The sequence below is a fragment of the Zerene cesonia genome, chromosome 1 (assembly GCF_012273895.1).
Source record: "Zerene cesonia ecotype Mississippi chromosome 1, Zerene_cesonia_1.1, whole genome shotgun sequence".
In the NCBI taxonomy this organism is placed as follows: domain Eukaryota; kingdom Metazoa; phylum Arthropoda; class Insecta; order Lepidoptera; family Pieridae; genus Zerene; species Zerene cesonia.
The window spans coordinates 1301025-1316907 of NC_052102.1; the positions used below are offsets into that span (position 1 = coordinate 1301025).

General features: G+C 36.9%; 1 protein-coding gene across 2 annotated transcripts in view; it reads left to right on the forward strand.

Moving 5' to 3' along the window:
- LOC119832165 (long-chain-fatty-acid--CoA ligase 4) overlaps positions 1-15738 on the forward strand; it is a 45298-nt gene extending 29560 nt beyond the window's left edge. For both annotated transcript variants that reach the window (XM_038355779.1, XM_038355787.1), the window contains exons 3-14: positions 5088-5223; positions 5788-6003; positions 6381-6558; positions 6979-7230; positions 7954-8172; positions 8655-8770; positions 9482-9625; positions 9976-10154; positions 10601-10700; positions 11110-11263; positions 11952-12227; positions 13437-15738. In XM_038355779.1, coding sequence (XP_038211707.1) covers positions 5088-5223; positions 5788-6003; positions 6381-6558; positions 6979-7230; positions 7954-8172; positions 8655-8770; positions 9482-9625; positions 9976-10154; positions 10601-10700; positions 11110-11263; positions 11952-12227; positions 13437-13591 — 2125 coding nt within the window. In that variant the 3' untranslated portion in view covers positions 13592-15738. The remainder of the gene's footprint in view (positions 1-5087; positions 5224-5787; positions 6004-6380; positions 6559-6978; positions 7231-7953; positions 8173-8654; positions 8771-9481; positions 9626-9975; positions 10155-10600; positions 10701-11109; positions 11264-11951; positions 12228-13436) is intronic.
- Positions 15739-15883: the final 145 nt, after the last annotated feature.

Genomic DNA, 15883 nt, shown 5'->3' on the forward strand with positions numbered 1-15883 from the left:
TGCCCTTATCTATGGCGTTCTTATCAAATGCTGCATTTCGATATAGGATTGGTAGGATTAGCTAATGCGGGTGTTTTCTGCGCGTTATTTCGGATGATTGTTTTTTATGATACTCAGTACAGAGGACGCAATGATAACATATTGAATTGAAATAACAATTCTTATCGCTCATAGTCTATCGATCGTATAGAATGCCTACAAAAGTAACAAATTGTTGTTGCATCCTTTTCTAGATAAATAACCAAGGAATTAAGCCTTCTCACAATTCACTACATTCCATCCACCTAGTACATATAATCTTTAATATCTTTGATTGGATTTGAGAACAGTTCATATTACCTACATCTGGCTCAACGAAAGAGAGAACTGCGACGGAATAATAACGATATACAGTATCAAAAGATATAGAGTTCGCAGTATTTCCTTTATAAACTTTTCCCCATTCACCTCACATACGACGTCGCAAGAAATTTCTATATCCACAGATAATAATCTCGTATCCATATTGACGCGAGGTTTTGCACCTCAATAAACAGTTCATATTACAAAAAATTCTTTCTTTATATATAAAATTGAACACAGGTATGTACCGTACCGTTCACTCAGTGGTCTTTAAGTAGGACGTGAGTTTTAATGCGAGTGCCAATTGCGCACTTAATGTGATCATTGTGAATCGTCGAAAATACGGTATGTGAGATTTTAAACAGCAATTTTATAGCACCGGTTCTTCTTTGTTACTCGGAAGATTAATATGGTATAAGTTGTAGCGTAGACGTGTTGTATTAGGTTTCTAAACTAATATATAAGTTAAACGATATAATACATTTCTATAATTCCTTTATGTCATGTCGCTGATTGATCAGTAGCTTATTTGATATGTTACATCTAACAAATAGCTTGGTTACATCAGAATTGATTAAGATGTAACATATTGTCTTATCTGACGATAAATCAACAATATATCCTGATAAATATCAAGACCAATCTCTTTCCGATACTTGGAGTATTTTCACTCAAGATTTATCTATAATCGAAGTGATTGTAATCCTTATTATTTTAATTACGTTATCTTATCAAGTGCTTATTTCTAAATCAATTTAATTTTTACATAATAATTAATGCGAGTTATGATGATTCAAATGTAATTCATTCTCTTTAGGCATTAGTGGAAATGTGTGATAAGAGAAAAAGTGGAATTTACACCCGCGATAATAGAAGACGAATTTAAAATGAACATTGAATGTAATTAAAATGTTGATTGACGTATTATACCGTGAAGATAAAAGTTTTGCTATATGCGTTAACAATCTATATTATTTAAGCATAAACCACTTTGTAACAGCTCAGGTGACATTTAATGTAAAAACAAATGTATGTGACGAAAAACAATTCGTCAGCTATATATTGATGCGTAAAATACTAATTAAGCACGGGAGAAAGAATTGATAGAGGGTGAAACTTTGGGAATCGTTTTTTTTTTTTTTATGTCATAGCGGGCAGCTGAGCTGGTGGTTCGCCTGATGGTAAGCGATCACCACCGCCCATAAACATTGGCAAAGGTAGTACCGCCGTGAATGCGCTGCCCGTTTTTATGGGGTAAGGGAAAGGAAAGGATTAACGACTGGAAAGAAGGAATGGACTAGGACGGGTGAGGAAAAGGAAACGGGCCTCCAAATCGTAGTCGATTGTGTGATATTGAGTGTCTTCGCTCGCTTGGACTGAGTCTACTAAGACTGCAGATTGCTAACTTTGTTCTATAGTTAAAATTTTCTATATTTTCAGATTTGGATTCAAGTCGATATGTTTACGACCAAGACATATCCTTAACAATTATGGCGTTATGTTATGTCGCGTTGTGTGTTATTCCAGTTGTCCAGCTATCTAAGTATCAAAAGAGTATCAAATATACATCCATTCTCACAAACTTTCGCATTTATAATATGAGTAGGATGGTGTCCCTCACAATTTTGTCTATTTTAGGACTGAAAAGGTAATTCGAATGGATAATGGAAGGATTTATTACACAGTAAATTCAACCGGATGGCGACAAACAAATTTAAACCTTAATGAATGCTAAGTCACGTGTAATTAAAATAGGGCACACCTAGAGCTAGAGCAGTTAAAACTACGTCGCGGGCAATCGCTTGTGAAACCAGGCCAAGTGTGCCGATAACAGTGTCCGTGGATTAGCTGGAGCACGCGGCGTCGCTCGCGTGATAACCGCGTGTGATGTAGCCTATGTGATAATCCAGACTATACCTAATCTGTGTCATACCAAATTTCATACACATAGGATCATCTGATTTTGCGTAACATGCATGATACATCCGTACATTCCTACAAACTATCGCGTTTTTTTTCTTTTATGGGTGGTTTATCATCTTCGGTGGGTCGCCTGATGGTAAGGGCTACCACCGCCCATGAACATTTGCAGAGGCGTAAGGTCGTTTGCAGACCTTACGCCTTTCGCGCTTATAATATTACTGGGATTATGTGTGGGTGGCTAAGCGTGATTGCAGGATATGTATAATGTCGGTTACGCCCGAGAATCCGGATAAGAGGTAGCCTATAGTTTCCTCTCGGCTGCTTGCGATGACGTCAACGTTTTATTACGTTGTGGATGGTGTGTTTTTTAAGCACGTAGGTATGGATAATCGGGATAGTAGATCGAAGAAGGAGAACACCGTTACTAATATTATAAATGCGAAAGGGTGTGTTTGTTTGTTTGCCTCTCTTTTACGTCGCAACGGAGCGATTTGCTAGTATGATGTTTGCGTAGGTAGGTAATGAGGAGGCTACTTTTTACCGCGTTGAAACATCTCATTCCCATAGTGGTAACTACTATTTTCGTTTGAGTTTTAAATTTCCTAAATACAGATTGCATACTAAAATTTTATTTTAAGGTATATTAGAAAAAGTAAAGTAAATTGTTGGTGTTTTGCGTCAAAGAACAACATAGTTATTATATTACCAGGCGGCGTCATATATTAAGTTGATTTATTACCTCCATAAGTAATAAATTGGCGTCGAAAAATTCTGTTCATATATTTTTTCGTACTACATATTATTATTTTTGAGGTTACAAATTTTAATACATGTTAATCGCTGTATACCCTAAATGTTTCGTTCTTATTAATATTTATAATTATTCGTAATATTATATAAAGCTTGGTTGGACTTTGCCGTAGCAAATGAATTTATTGAAGCACCGCGCAAAAATTGCAATTACAGATGAGAGAGAAAATAGTAAATTAACTATTATAGCCATCAAATGTGTTCTTTTTATTGAACGAAATTAAAAACCAAATCTCGAACATAATACGAAACGTATTACATTATAAAAGATAATGTTTACACCTATTACCAGTTTAATCTCGTTAAATGAAAACATTGTCGCAGCCAACAGCCGCGAGCGACGGCGCGTCTGAAAAAGAAATTATCTAAAACGAATACACGTGTTTCTTAACAGGGACACAATTAGCAGGTCACCCGCGTAAAAATACACGTGCCTATAAAGATAGATTTCTTTTGCCCGTGGAATTGGGATAAAAAAGTTGTTAACCACTATCCGAAATAATTAAATGTTGTTAACTACTGTTTAGTGATGAAACAATTTTGAATTGAGTATTTGAGTAATTATTTCAATTTGCTTTGCTGACTTTAAAACATTAAAAGTATTGCACTTTGTATGTGATTTAAAGATTTTATTGTAGGCAATAATAAGAGTTATTTCTAGTTATGTACCTTTAAAATTAGTTAAACTGCTTCGGTGAGTTCTGGATACAAAAACAAACAGACAGAGACGAATATTTTTATAATTATCGCTACAATACTGTATTGTAAATCTGATATTTTTAAATAACAAACTGACGCTTCCTTTTTAGTTTTAATGGTCTTAAGTTATCTTGGTCGTAACTACACAAAGATCCTAAAGTGTATTACAGTTAATGTGATTTAGAAGCAATAATACAAGTCACTATTCATGTGAAACCATAAAGATTAACAGATCAAAACTACGGATTACGCGAGCTTGTAAGGTTAAATCAGCCATTTAGACCGAACCAAAATTCCTTTATACCTATATAACTTTGTAAGTTTGATGTTATAATAATAAATATAATATGCTGTTGCCCTCAGGGAAAATTTACGTTATGTCTGAAAAACATGTGCCTTTAACGCTATCGCCATTATTGCACTTGATAAAACGTCATCCAGATTTTCGATGCAAACTCCGAACACGTCAAGTAATTTTTCTTTTTTTTTTTTTTGGCACTTAGCCCGTATGAGCTTTGCGCATTTCTCTGTTGACTTGGCACCTTGATATTTATGCCTCACAATTACGATGTACATATATATGATCTTTCCAAACCTCCAGATTAATAAGTTATCCTCTATAGTACAAGGTTCATTTTATGTGTCGAATTTCTAAATTGTTAAAGCTATCGGCAGTTACGAATCGTTATAAATATCTATTTTACGGAAACACCAAAATTAACATGTAATTGTAAATCATTGCTTACAAATCGATCGGAAACCATTGAATAATTTCGCGTTGACAAATTGTCGTTTTAATATTCATTACACATTTACGATCCAGTGTCCAATTAAGTGACATTTATTAACATATCTGTATACATTTTGGTGAATTAACTTCGACTAATGATTCTAATTATCCAGTGACTTCCGATGTATCTTCGCTTAAGCCATATTTTAGCATAGACAACGTCTTCCTTGTGGCAATGAATATTGAACCGACTGGCCACGAGATCGCGACTTCAGTCAAGGTCCTTCGAGTAGGTTTTTGTTGATTGGCGACTTCTTTGTTTAGGTTCTTTGACATTTTGTTATTGTACTTTTTTGTATGGTTACTTTGTTTTATTCTTTGTTAATTATATATGCGTAGTATCTAATTAAAACATAGTTTCTTGAGTTTATTTCAGTAGATTATCTCATAATGAATTTATGAAGGTTTTTCAAGTATTGAAACGAGTGTTCAAAGAATAAACAATGGAACATACCTCATTGTTTCTTTTTATTTCTTTTACATGGAACTTCCCCTATTCTAAATATAGTTTTATTGTCCTCAGGCCAGAGTCATGGTGGGTGTCGGCTGTGCTGCAGACGATCCGCGCCGTTGTCCTCGTGTACGATATATTGTCATTCCCAATACACCTAATCCTTCAAAGGCCATGGAGGAAACGGTCGATGTCAAGACGAATTAAGGTAAAGTGACATTAATGGCAATAGGCATAAAGTTTTTTTAAGAACCAGGGTCTCCTGAAGCGCGAAGGTTTTTGTAACTAAGAGTTATGAGAAGCAATAAGGCAGACGTAATGGCAGTAATTTCGTGTATTTTGTTTTATTCTAGTGGTATCTATTTTGAAACGAAACAATAGAACTGATTAAGAATGTGATTAATTGACGATTATTTAATTTGTATAAATAGAATAGAACAATAGAAGCTTCATTTAAATTTAAATGCAATATGACATGAAAAGGTTATTTAAAATATTATTGTCTTTAGTGAATAGCCCTTTTTATTTTATTATATTTGAATATATTTTCCTTGCCGTTAAATTAAAATTATAATTAGAATTGAGACATACTACGTTGTTGTACTGTGTTGTCATAATAAATAAATGTTTTTATTGGTGTGGTAAGTACACAATGACATACATTTTCGCGGTCTTAAATGCTCCTTTCTTTGTCAACTTATAGTTGCAAACACATTCGTACGAATATAGACAGTAAATAAACAAATTAAATAAAGGCAAACGCCCATTCCAGGCAAGCATAATAGAATCGTCGCCGGACAGTATCACGGTGCGGTCGGTGTCCACTGCGTGCGCGCTGCACCAGCGGCTCGTGCGCGACAACGTGACGACTATGGAGAGCATGCTGCGCGCGGCGGCGGCGCGCTGGCAGGAGCGGCCCTGCCTCGGCACGAGGACCGTGCTCAGCGAGGAGGACGAGCCCCAGGCGAATGGGAGGGTGTTTAAGAAGGTAAAAACGGTGGTTCGGAGGGTGGAAGTCGTAATATTGAAGGTTTATTTTAAAATATTGAGTCCTGGGCCCAGTTTGCATTGTGGAAGTTAGCTATATATATAGCTCCTATGTATTTGTGAATTTGAGCTACATATGTAAGCTTATTATAATATGAATTATCTCAGAAACGATTCATTAATATTTTATATTGCTATTGACACTACCCAAACTCCCAAGTTGTAAAACAAATTAACTCGTATTACTAACGTGGATAAAAACCCACATAATAGCCCCAGCACAATATGATACTACTACTTCCGTAACTACAACTACCTACGTAACTGTAACGGTAGTAGTTACCCCCAATGTAACCCCACGTAACAAACACCCCGCAGTACAACATGGGCGACTACGTGTGGCGCTCGTTCCGCGACGTGGAGCAGGAGGCGCGCTGGTTCGCGGCCGGGCTGCACGAGCTCGGCTGCCAGCCGCGCCAGAACGTCGTCATGTTCGCGGAGACGCGCGCCGAGTGGATGGTCGCCGCGCACGGATGCTTCAAGCGGAGCATACCCGGTGAGTGGATGATGGTGCTGGATTAGTCTTCTTCTTCTCTTTGTTAATGGCTTCACCCAACGGAAGGACTGCGCCAATGTCCAGTGTAAGTGGGGGAGTCAGGATGGATTAGTCTAAATTCCAATAAATGACTGCTAACTAACATAAACTGCTCTTGGTTTTCTTATTTGACATTCATACATGAGCCAAATTTCAAGAAAGTAGCACAAAACCTTAAATTAATTCTCCAATTTAGCTTAACTAATGTAATTTCAATAGAAGGTTGGATCATATAGATGACATCTGTGTAACATGTGATAGAATGCCATCTAGTTGTATTATTCAACGCCAATTTTACAATTGTCCTATTAAAAATCATAAATCACACCCCCTTGACTATATAAAAAAAAATTTTAACATAAAAAAATTCGAAATTTCCAGTGGTCACAATCTACGCGACCCTCGGCGATGAGGCCATAGCGCACGGCATCAACGAAACGGAGGTGTCCACAGTCATCACCACGCACGATCTGCTGCCCAAGTTCAAGAAGATCCTCGCCAAAACGCCCAAGGTGGAGACCATCATCTTCATGGAGGACCAGCTGAAGACCACGGACCGGGATGGCTTCAAGCCGGGCATCAAGATCGTCGCGTATAAGGAGGTTATCGAGAAGGGGAAGCAGTCGAAAGTCGGTGAGCTTCGTGGATTCCTACTGGAGTTTTGTCTACACATGGGATTGCTTTTTTGGGAATGTTTAATGAATTATTTTTATGTCAAAGTATGCATTTGTTATGATGGAATGATTAAGGAATTTAGTATTGTTTACATTTTTCACAAATAATGGTATAGTTATGTTAAAACTGTCATAGAACTACATACACTTAACTTACAAATAACTTGGATGGGATAAAATAATATTTTATTTTATCGATTACGGACATGTCTTTATAAATAATTCTAAGTTACTCCTTTTATTTGTCATCGCCTTATTTCATTAAAACTCAGGCTCAGAGGGCTAAGATACAGTCTTAAAAAGATTTCCAGTAGCCAGTGCCTATTTGACTTCATAGTATAAAACAAAGTCGCTTTCAGCCGTCTGTGTGTCTGTATGCTTAGATCTTTAAAATTACAGTATTTTTTTATTTTAATAGATAAAGTGATTCAAGAGGATGGTTTATATGTAACACGTGCGGGCTAAAGCTACATATTTATGTTTCACAATAAATTATCTTAATTTGCCATCGCCAAATTTCATTGGATCTCAAGTTCAAGATCATAGATACAGTTTTAAAAAAAATCATAAGCTGGTGCCCGTTGTAACACGATAAAACATTTCCTCTACAGTCTACATTAACAAACCCACAATGCACTCAAAATTCTACCACCAGAACACTAAAGGTCCCAATTGTCTCCAGAGTCCCACCCGCCGCTGCCGTCCGACACGGCCATAGTGATGTACACTTCCGGCTCGACCGGCGTGCCCAAGGGCGTAGTGTTGTCCCACAGGAACATGGTGGCCACGCTCAAATCGTTCGCGGACGGAGTGCCGATTTATGATGATGATATGCTGATGGGCTTCCTACCCTTGGCGCATGTGTTTGAACTGCTCGCTGAGAGCCTGTGCATTATTGGAGGTTAGTATTTTATAGATATTTCATTAAGTATGTCTATGTGGTATTGAGTTTTGCGTATTTGTGATTGACTTTTTATATAGTTACATTTAGTTAGCTTAAACTAGCTAACTAAATCTTATGAGGTTTTTTTTTTATCACTTGGTCTTTGGCATTGGGCAAATATCTGTAATGGCGTGTCATTATTTTGATAAAATAAATAAACTTAATACTTTCAAAGAAAGCTTACATGGCATGTGTACAGTACTGTAGTAATCTACATTATAGACTACTACATAATACGAGTATAAGTAATATTTTTTTGTTATTATTTTACGTAAAACCAATTTGTAACCATTAAAAAAAAACCTCTCAAAAGAGACTTAATTGTATGTTGAAATCTGAACAGAATTTCTTCTTTAACACTGAACTTTTTCTTTACGTTTTATACGAATATTGCCATTTATAGAAGTGAATTCGACTGAAATATATATTTTTATTTTTAGGTGTGCCAATCGGATATTCCACACCGCTGACGATGTTGGACTCGTCGAGCAAGATCATGAAGGGAACGAAGGGAGACGCGACTATCTTGCAGCCAACTTGCATCACCACTGTACCTGTGAGCACATTGTCTATTTAGTTTTGTAGTAGTTTAAATAACTTTAATTGCTTTTCTTGATGATACTCTTTTAACAAAGTAGCCTAATTTCACTTAGTATTATTTTAAACAGACATCTTTATAAATCCGAGTACATATTTCTTTTTTCATTTTAACCGAACTTAACAATAAAAAGTGTAATGTAAGTAAGTGTAGTTAATAATTTTTTTTTGTATTACATTAAAAAAAAAATATATCAAGTAATTATAAAAAAAAATTAAGAGCTAAATGCACACCTCTAAAAGGTAAACACAACATGCATATAAATTAAACAACTAAAACATCTTAAAACGAAAGTATAAAGATAACATTTTGTAGTCATAAGCAAATAATATTTGTAATTACAAGAATATTGTTTAGTATTTAGCATCCTACTTCCTATCCTACTAATCCTACTATCCTACTAATATTATAAATGCGAAAGTATGTAAGGATGTGTGTGTGTTTGTTGCTTTTTCACGCAAAAACTACTGAACCGGATGCAATGAAACTTGGTACGTAGACAGATGGATAACTGGAATAACATATAGGCAACTTTTTATCCCGATATTCCTACGGGATACGGACTTACGCAGGTGAAACCGCGTGGCGCAGCTAGTTTATTTATAAAGCCAACGTCGTTAGTTTCATCTCGGTGAAATGACCTAATTAATATATTTGAATGGTTTACAGTTAATAATGGACCGTATTAGCAAGGGCATAACGGACAAAGTGTCTCGCAGCGGCGAGTTCGCGGGCGCCTTCTTCAAGTGGGCGTACGCGTACAAGCAGGGCTGGATGAAGCGGGGATACGACACGCCGATACTTAACACTATTGTACGTATCATCATCATCATCACGATACTAGTAAGAGTGTATGATTGTTTGTATGATAATCCTTCACGCAAAAACAGCGCATTGGATCTGTATGAAATTTGTATCAGATATAGATTGTAGTCTGAGTCTACATACTCAGGCTACTTTCCGAGGACCATGTGAGTATGGCCACGGATGACATCTAGTCTCATAATAATCATCACCCCTTAAATACACATTTATACAAGTCTCAACGTTCTCGATTCCGCCTTAGTCCACTTGTATACTTTATCAATTTTTTTTTTACACCATTTATTCGTTATCTGTGCCGCCTGTCCGTCACGACTTACATTAATAATCGTCGCACGCAGGTATTCAAGAAGGTGCGCGCGCTGCTGGGCGGGCGCGTGCGGCTGATGATCGCGGGCGGCGCGCCGCTGGCGCCCGACACGCACACGCAGGTGCGCCTGTGCCTGTGCTGTGACGTCATCGCCGGCTACGGCCTCACCGAGACCACCTCCTGCGCGACCATCATGGACCTGCTCGACCGGTGCGTGCGTGCGTGCGTGCGTGCGTGCGCGCGCGCTTTCGCATTTTTTTTTTCATACCTTCGCTTTACTGTATTAATATTGTTCATGGTTGTTTCGGTTTAAATAAATCAGAACCACATGTATAGATCTAAATTTTTGTATTATTTCTATTGCTATTGACATTTTTATGTCATATCGGGTTACTGGGCTGGTGGTTCAACTGATCGTAAGCGATCACCACCTAGGTAATGGATAGGGAAAGGATTGTTGCCTGGAGTGTAGGCATGGACTGGGAACGGTGAAGAAAAGGAAACGGGTCGCCGGCTCCCCCACTGACCCAAGGGTTGGCAGGTGCATCCTTCTCCTTCTGTAAAAACAATAAGTCTTTTATTTATAAATATATAACACTCGCGATAAATCAAACACAAGAAAATACTGTGTATTGAATAGATTATTTATTTTGCAGGTCAACCGGTCGGGTGGGGGCTCCCACCACGGGCACAGACATCAAGCTGGTGAACTGGGAGGAGGGCAACTATCGCGTTGGCAACAAACCATACCCTCAGGTATTAGTAAAGAACATGTTATAATCTTTAACAAAGCAGTTTAAAAAATGCCGTTAAATTTGTAACGAACCACCAACTTTAAGCTTTGAAATGGCGAAATATTTTACTTAAAAATATTGAATTGTCATTGTTGACTAGTTCGCGTTTTCTGTATGTATTAATTGTTTCAAAATTTTTATTGTTTAACATGCTGAAAGCCATTAAAAGTGATGCCTGGAATATTATTCGAAAAAACACTGAACCGATGGTGACAACACCCTTTTTTCTGGGATTAGTTGGTAGCACTGTACTCGAATATGGAGCCTGAGACTTTATAGAGAGTAGTGCAAAACAAGTTGCACTATCTATTATTATTGTATATATATTGTATATGTATTGTATATATATTATTATTGTTCTTAATCCTCAGGGTGAGATAGTAATAGGCGGTGACAGCGTAGCCGAAGGGTATTACAAGAACCCGGAGAAGAGTCGAGAGGAGTTCGTAGACGTGGGCGGGCGACGCTGGTTCCGCTCCGGAGATATCGGCGAGCTGCATCACGATGGCTGTATTAAGATTATCGGTGAGTGGGGCAGGGGGCAGGGGGCACAGTATATGATATGATGATGTTTACAAATACTGTTAGAGAGATATTTCTAATTTGATGGTTAATTTATAAATAAGGCGTGGGTTCATATATAAATTTATTTATTCGAAAAAACTTAAAGGAAAAGGTATAAAAAATTACACTTCAGCTCAACGTTTATTTTTTCAACAAGATTTCTTTTTAACGCCCTGATATATATTTCCATATTTAATGTTCCTAATACGATAATACGAAAAAAAACAATGGTGGCTCATGAGAACCTTGGAGTCCAAAATCGATAAGTCGGGATTCGAGACCGGGCGGGCGTGCAGAATATAAATTGATTTTTCAATTTATCTGCACATGTAGATAACATCGCCATTGCTTAAAACGGTGAAGAAAAACATCGTGAGGAAACCGGCATGTCCTAGAATAAAAAGTTCGTCGACATTTGACATATATAGGCTGATGATGATGAATACGGTATAGAAATTTCTAATCAAAAAACGTGATATGAAATACACAAATCATTCACTCGTAATCACTCTTCAATATAATTAAATATATATAAATTCACGTATCAAAACAATAATTCTCCAATGTTTGTCTCTACGTGAACTGATTTTTTTGATACGTACCACCGCCGCATATCCACGTGCACTGATACAGTGATATCACCCCGCAGACCGCAAGAAGGACCTAGTGAAGCTGCAGGCCGGCGAGTACGTGTCGCTCGGCAAAGTGGAGGCGGAGCTGAAGACGTGTCCCATAGTGGAGAACATATGCGTGTACGGGGACAGCTCGAAGACGTACACGGTGGCGCTGCTGGTGCCCAACCCCCGGCACCTGGCCGAGCTGGCCGCCAGGATCGGCCTGCCCGAGATGGACTTCGACCAGCTGTGCCAGAACGGCGAGGTGGAGAAGGCGGTGGTGAAGGAGCTGGCCGATCATGCGAGAAAATGTGAGTAGCTGGCAATCTCCATATATGTAAGATTCTCGTGTCGCAATGCTCGTTCCCATACTGGTTCAAAACGGCTGGACCGTTTCGTATAAAATGATTCCGTAGTTGGACTTTTCTCCACTTTGATTAGGATAATAAACATTACGCAAGACAATGCATAGACAAAAAAAAATACTACCCAATAAGATGTACTTTAATCAGTTGTAGGATTTTTTTGATTGGTTAATCTATTGTCATTTTTCTAAACCGTTTTTATTAAATTTAAAATTGAAATAAATAAAATAAAATAAAATAAAAATAAGTTTATTTCTCAACCATATGCACACATACAAACAAAACGTTGGTCACGTTTTTTTTTTTTTTTTTTTTTATGTCATAGCGGGCAGCTGAGCTGGTGGTTCGCCTGATGGTAAGCGATCACCACCGCCCATAAACATTCGCAAAGGTAGTAGTAGTACTCTGTGAATGCGCTGCCCGCTTTTATGGGGTAAGGGAAAGGAAAGGATTAACGACTGGAAAGAAGGAATGGACTAGGACTGGTGAGGAAAAGGAAACGGGCATCCGGCTCCCCCACTCACCGTACGAAACACAGTGGCATGCCACTATTTCACGCCGGTTTTCTGTGGGGGTGTGGTACTTCCCCGGTGCGAGCTGGCCCAATTCGTGCCGAAGCGTGCTCGACTCCCACAATAACGTAACGTACTAGATATTAATCTGTATTACAGGTACCGATACCGTTCCATTGGTACGATACAGTTGAAAAAAAAAATTAAAGGAAATAGTGATATAAATACAAACAAAAAAAATAAAATAAAAATAAGTAAAGTGTGTGTGTGTGTGTATGTGTGTGTGTGTGTGTGTGTGCGTGTGCATTTGTGATTTATGAGAATGTAAAGATGACGTAGGTTCAACTTGATCAACTCTCTTAACAGCGGGTTCTTGAAATAATCATATTTTCTGTAAAATAGTAGTCCTTAGATAGCAGCCAATTTGTTATTATTCTTTTACATTGGTGTCTAGACATATTAATTATTTTTAATTCTTTATTTAATACATTGAAATAAAGTTGAATGGGATTGATCATAATCTTTCACACACACTTTGACAGTAAGGGTTCGTATGAGACATGACCTAAAAAATATCTAAACCCGGTCTGTGTACAGTGAGCATTGAAATAAAAAATATTAATAGTATGTCCAAACATTTCAGGTGGCCTAGAGAAATTCGAAGTGCCGGCCGCGGTTAAACTGTGCACGGAAGTGTGGTCACCGGACATGGGGCTCGTGACGGCGGCCTTCAAGATCAAGAGGAAAGACATCCAGGAGAGGTACAAGGAGGACATCAAGAGGATGTACGCCTCGTGAGACGCTCGCACGCTTCGGTACTAAGCCCTAGGCTGGCCTAGGTTGTCTAGATGGGGGGGAGGGGTGTAGTGTAATTTTTTTTAGTGTTGTGTATAAGATGCCTTGGTTTCATCAGATGTTTGTAGTGGATAGTTGTGCAGATTAAAAATGTCGAAAGTCAAAATGTCAAAAATGGTGAATCTTTAAGTTTTTTAAGTTATCATTTAAGGATTGAGACAAATATAAATCAAAAATGTATGATGTGAACAAAATTTAAACATCATCCGAACTCATTAATTTTATTAGTTTTAAAACCCATTAAGACACTTATAGGAGACTGAATTTAAGTTTAATTGGATCAAAATAAGTTACCTCGGAAATGTAAAATGTCAGTTTTTTGATTATTATCACTTTCTTTATGTTATAACACAAGCACTACAAACCTCCACCTTGTATAAATATCACGAATTGTAAGATCTTTCGTGGTGTGCAGTACCGGAGCTCAAAATATCGACTTCTATGATACAAGCCTCTAAGAAGTCGGTCCACACTCTGCCTCTATGAGGTTTTCGGCTTTTAAATTCGTTTGTAAATGGTTGTATAAATATCATGTAATATTGCTTGAGATTAAATTTTATTTGTATATCGTGCATCACACTATGTTAAGGTGTTATATTTTATGTATGCCAAATAAAGTGTTATGGACCGGTTATAACAATATATATAATTCAAGTTTTTCTGTAATATACGGCGATGTAACTTCTCTTTGTATAATCAAACAAATCACCTAACTTAATTTTTTTTGTGTGAGCATGTAATATTTCGTTTTTTCTTTTATTCGGTTGGTCCATAACATTTTTATTATATCGTCGTCGTAAATGCATAGTTTTAGATTCCATTGAATCGTACTATAATTAATCTGTGTTAAATTTCCTTAAAAACTTGTATATACTTTAATTAAAATAATAAATTGTAGTTATGAAATTCTCGCCGTACTGTGTAATGTAGCTTTTCTCTTTTATAGAGCAGTATACATTTAGATCTGATGTTTATATGAAATGTAAGTGAGACATGAAGTGCAATTGTTTTTGATGTCATGCGATAGATGTTCCAAGATGGCGGCGGAATAGACAACAAAATGTATGAACAACTCAAATATTATTCTCTATCGTATTGGGTAAATAATTTAGTTTAGATTTATCTGTCGTGTGACGATTTAGAAATTGGCCTAGTGTATCCTATATAGGTCGGTCTGCGTCGACTCGTTTCGGCGCGGACGAATAAAATAAAACTTTAAAAATAAGTAATTGTTTTAGTACTTAGGGGGACGGGGAAGCATGCCACTGTTGTAACAGCCGTAGTTCTCTATTTATTTATGCGTTTCGAGCATAATCGAGTAACCAAATGTTTTAGTTTTATTAGGCGAATGTACTCGTAGCGGCCCACGCGTGAAGCCTGAATGTGAGATTCATCAGGCGATTTTGTGATTCGCGCGCCCAGGTTCTAGATGTCGCATTTTTATTTCGATATGACGTTTTTTTTTTGTTTAAATTATTGTAAATGTGTATATATTGGTGGCACATGTTAATAACCTCAATTTAATGTTATGGTGCACTGGGGTTTAGTAATACGAGTCATTTCTTAGATTTTTTTTTTATTTTCTTCATCCATCATACACTTACATGTAGTTGTAATTGTTTGATCAATTGTTTTTAGTGTTAATTAAATCCGAGTGCATCTCTCGCTGTTTAACTCGATACTCGTTTAAGTAGGCTTTAAATGGAGCAAAAGCAATAATGTGTTAACATAAGCCAATTCCGTTTAGCATTTCAAATAATTACTACGCATTTTCAGGCATTTTGAGCCCTCTATAATCGATGTTTTGTAATATAACTGCTGATGCTAAAGCAGTCTGCTAACTTAAGTATATATAGCTGTATATGAATATAAAATTCCATCAATGTATTTATTTTATAAGTGTGTATGTTACTGTCATAGGTAGCGGCATATTTTTTGATGTTAATCGTTTTGAATCAAGTAAAAATTGAATGTTAATCCATGTCAGTAGGAGTCACTTGCTCAGTTATTTTTTCGTTCGGTATCCTTGAATGTTTCAACTGAAAACGTTTTTTGTATTATTTATTCAATAAATGATGTTAATAAAATCATACTTTTGTTTTCTTTACAAATTTCCAATGATGAATTATATTATTTCGAATAATAAAATAGTATATATATTCCTGTTCCTAATTACACCTTTAAATGAACATTAAATCGTAGTTATTAATCGAAAACGTCACTAGCTTTAGTTCT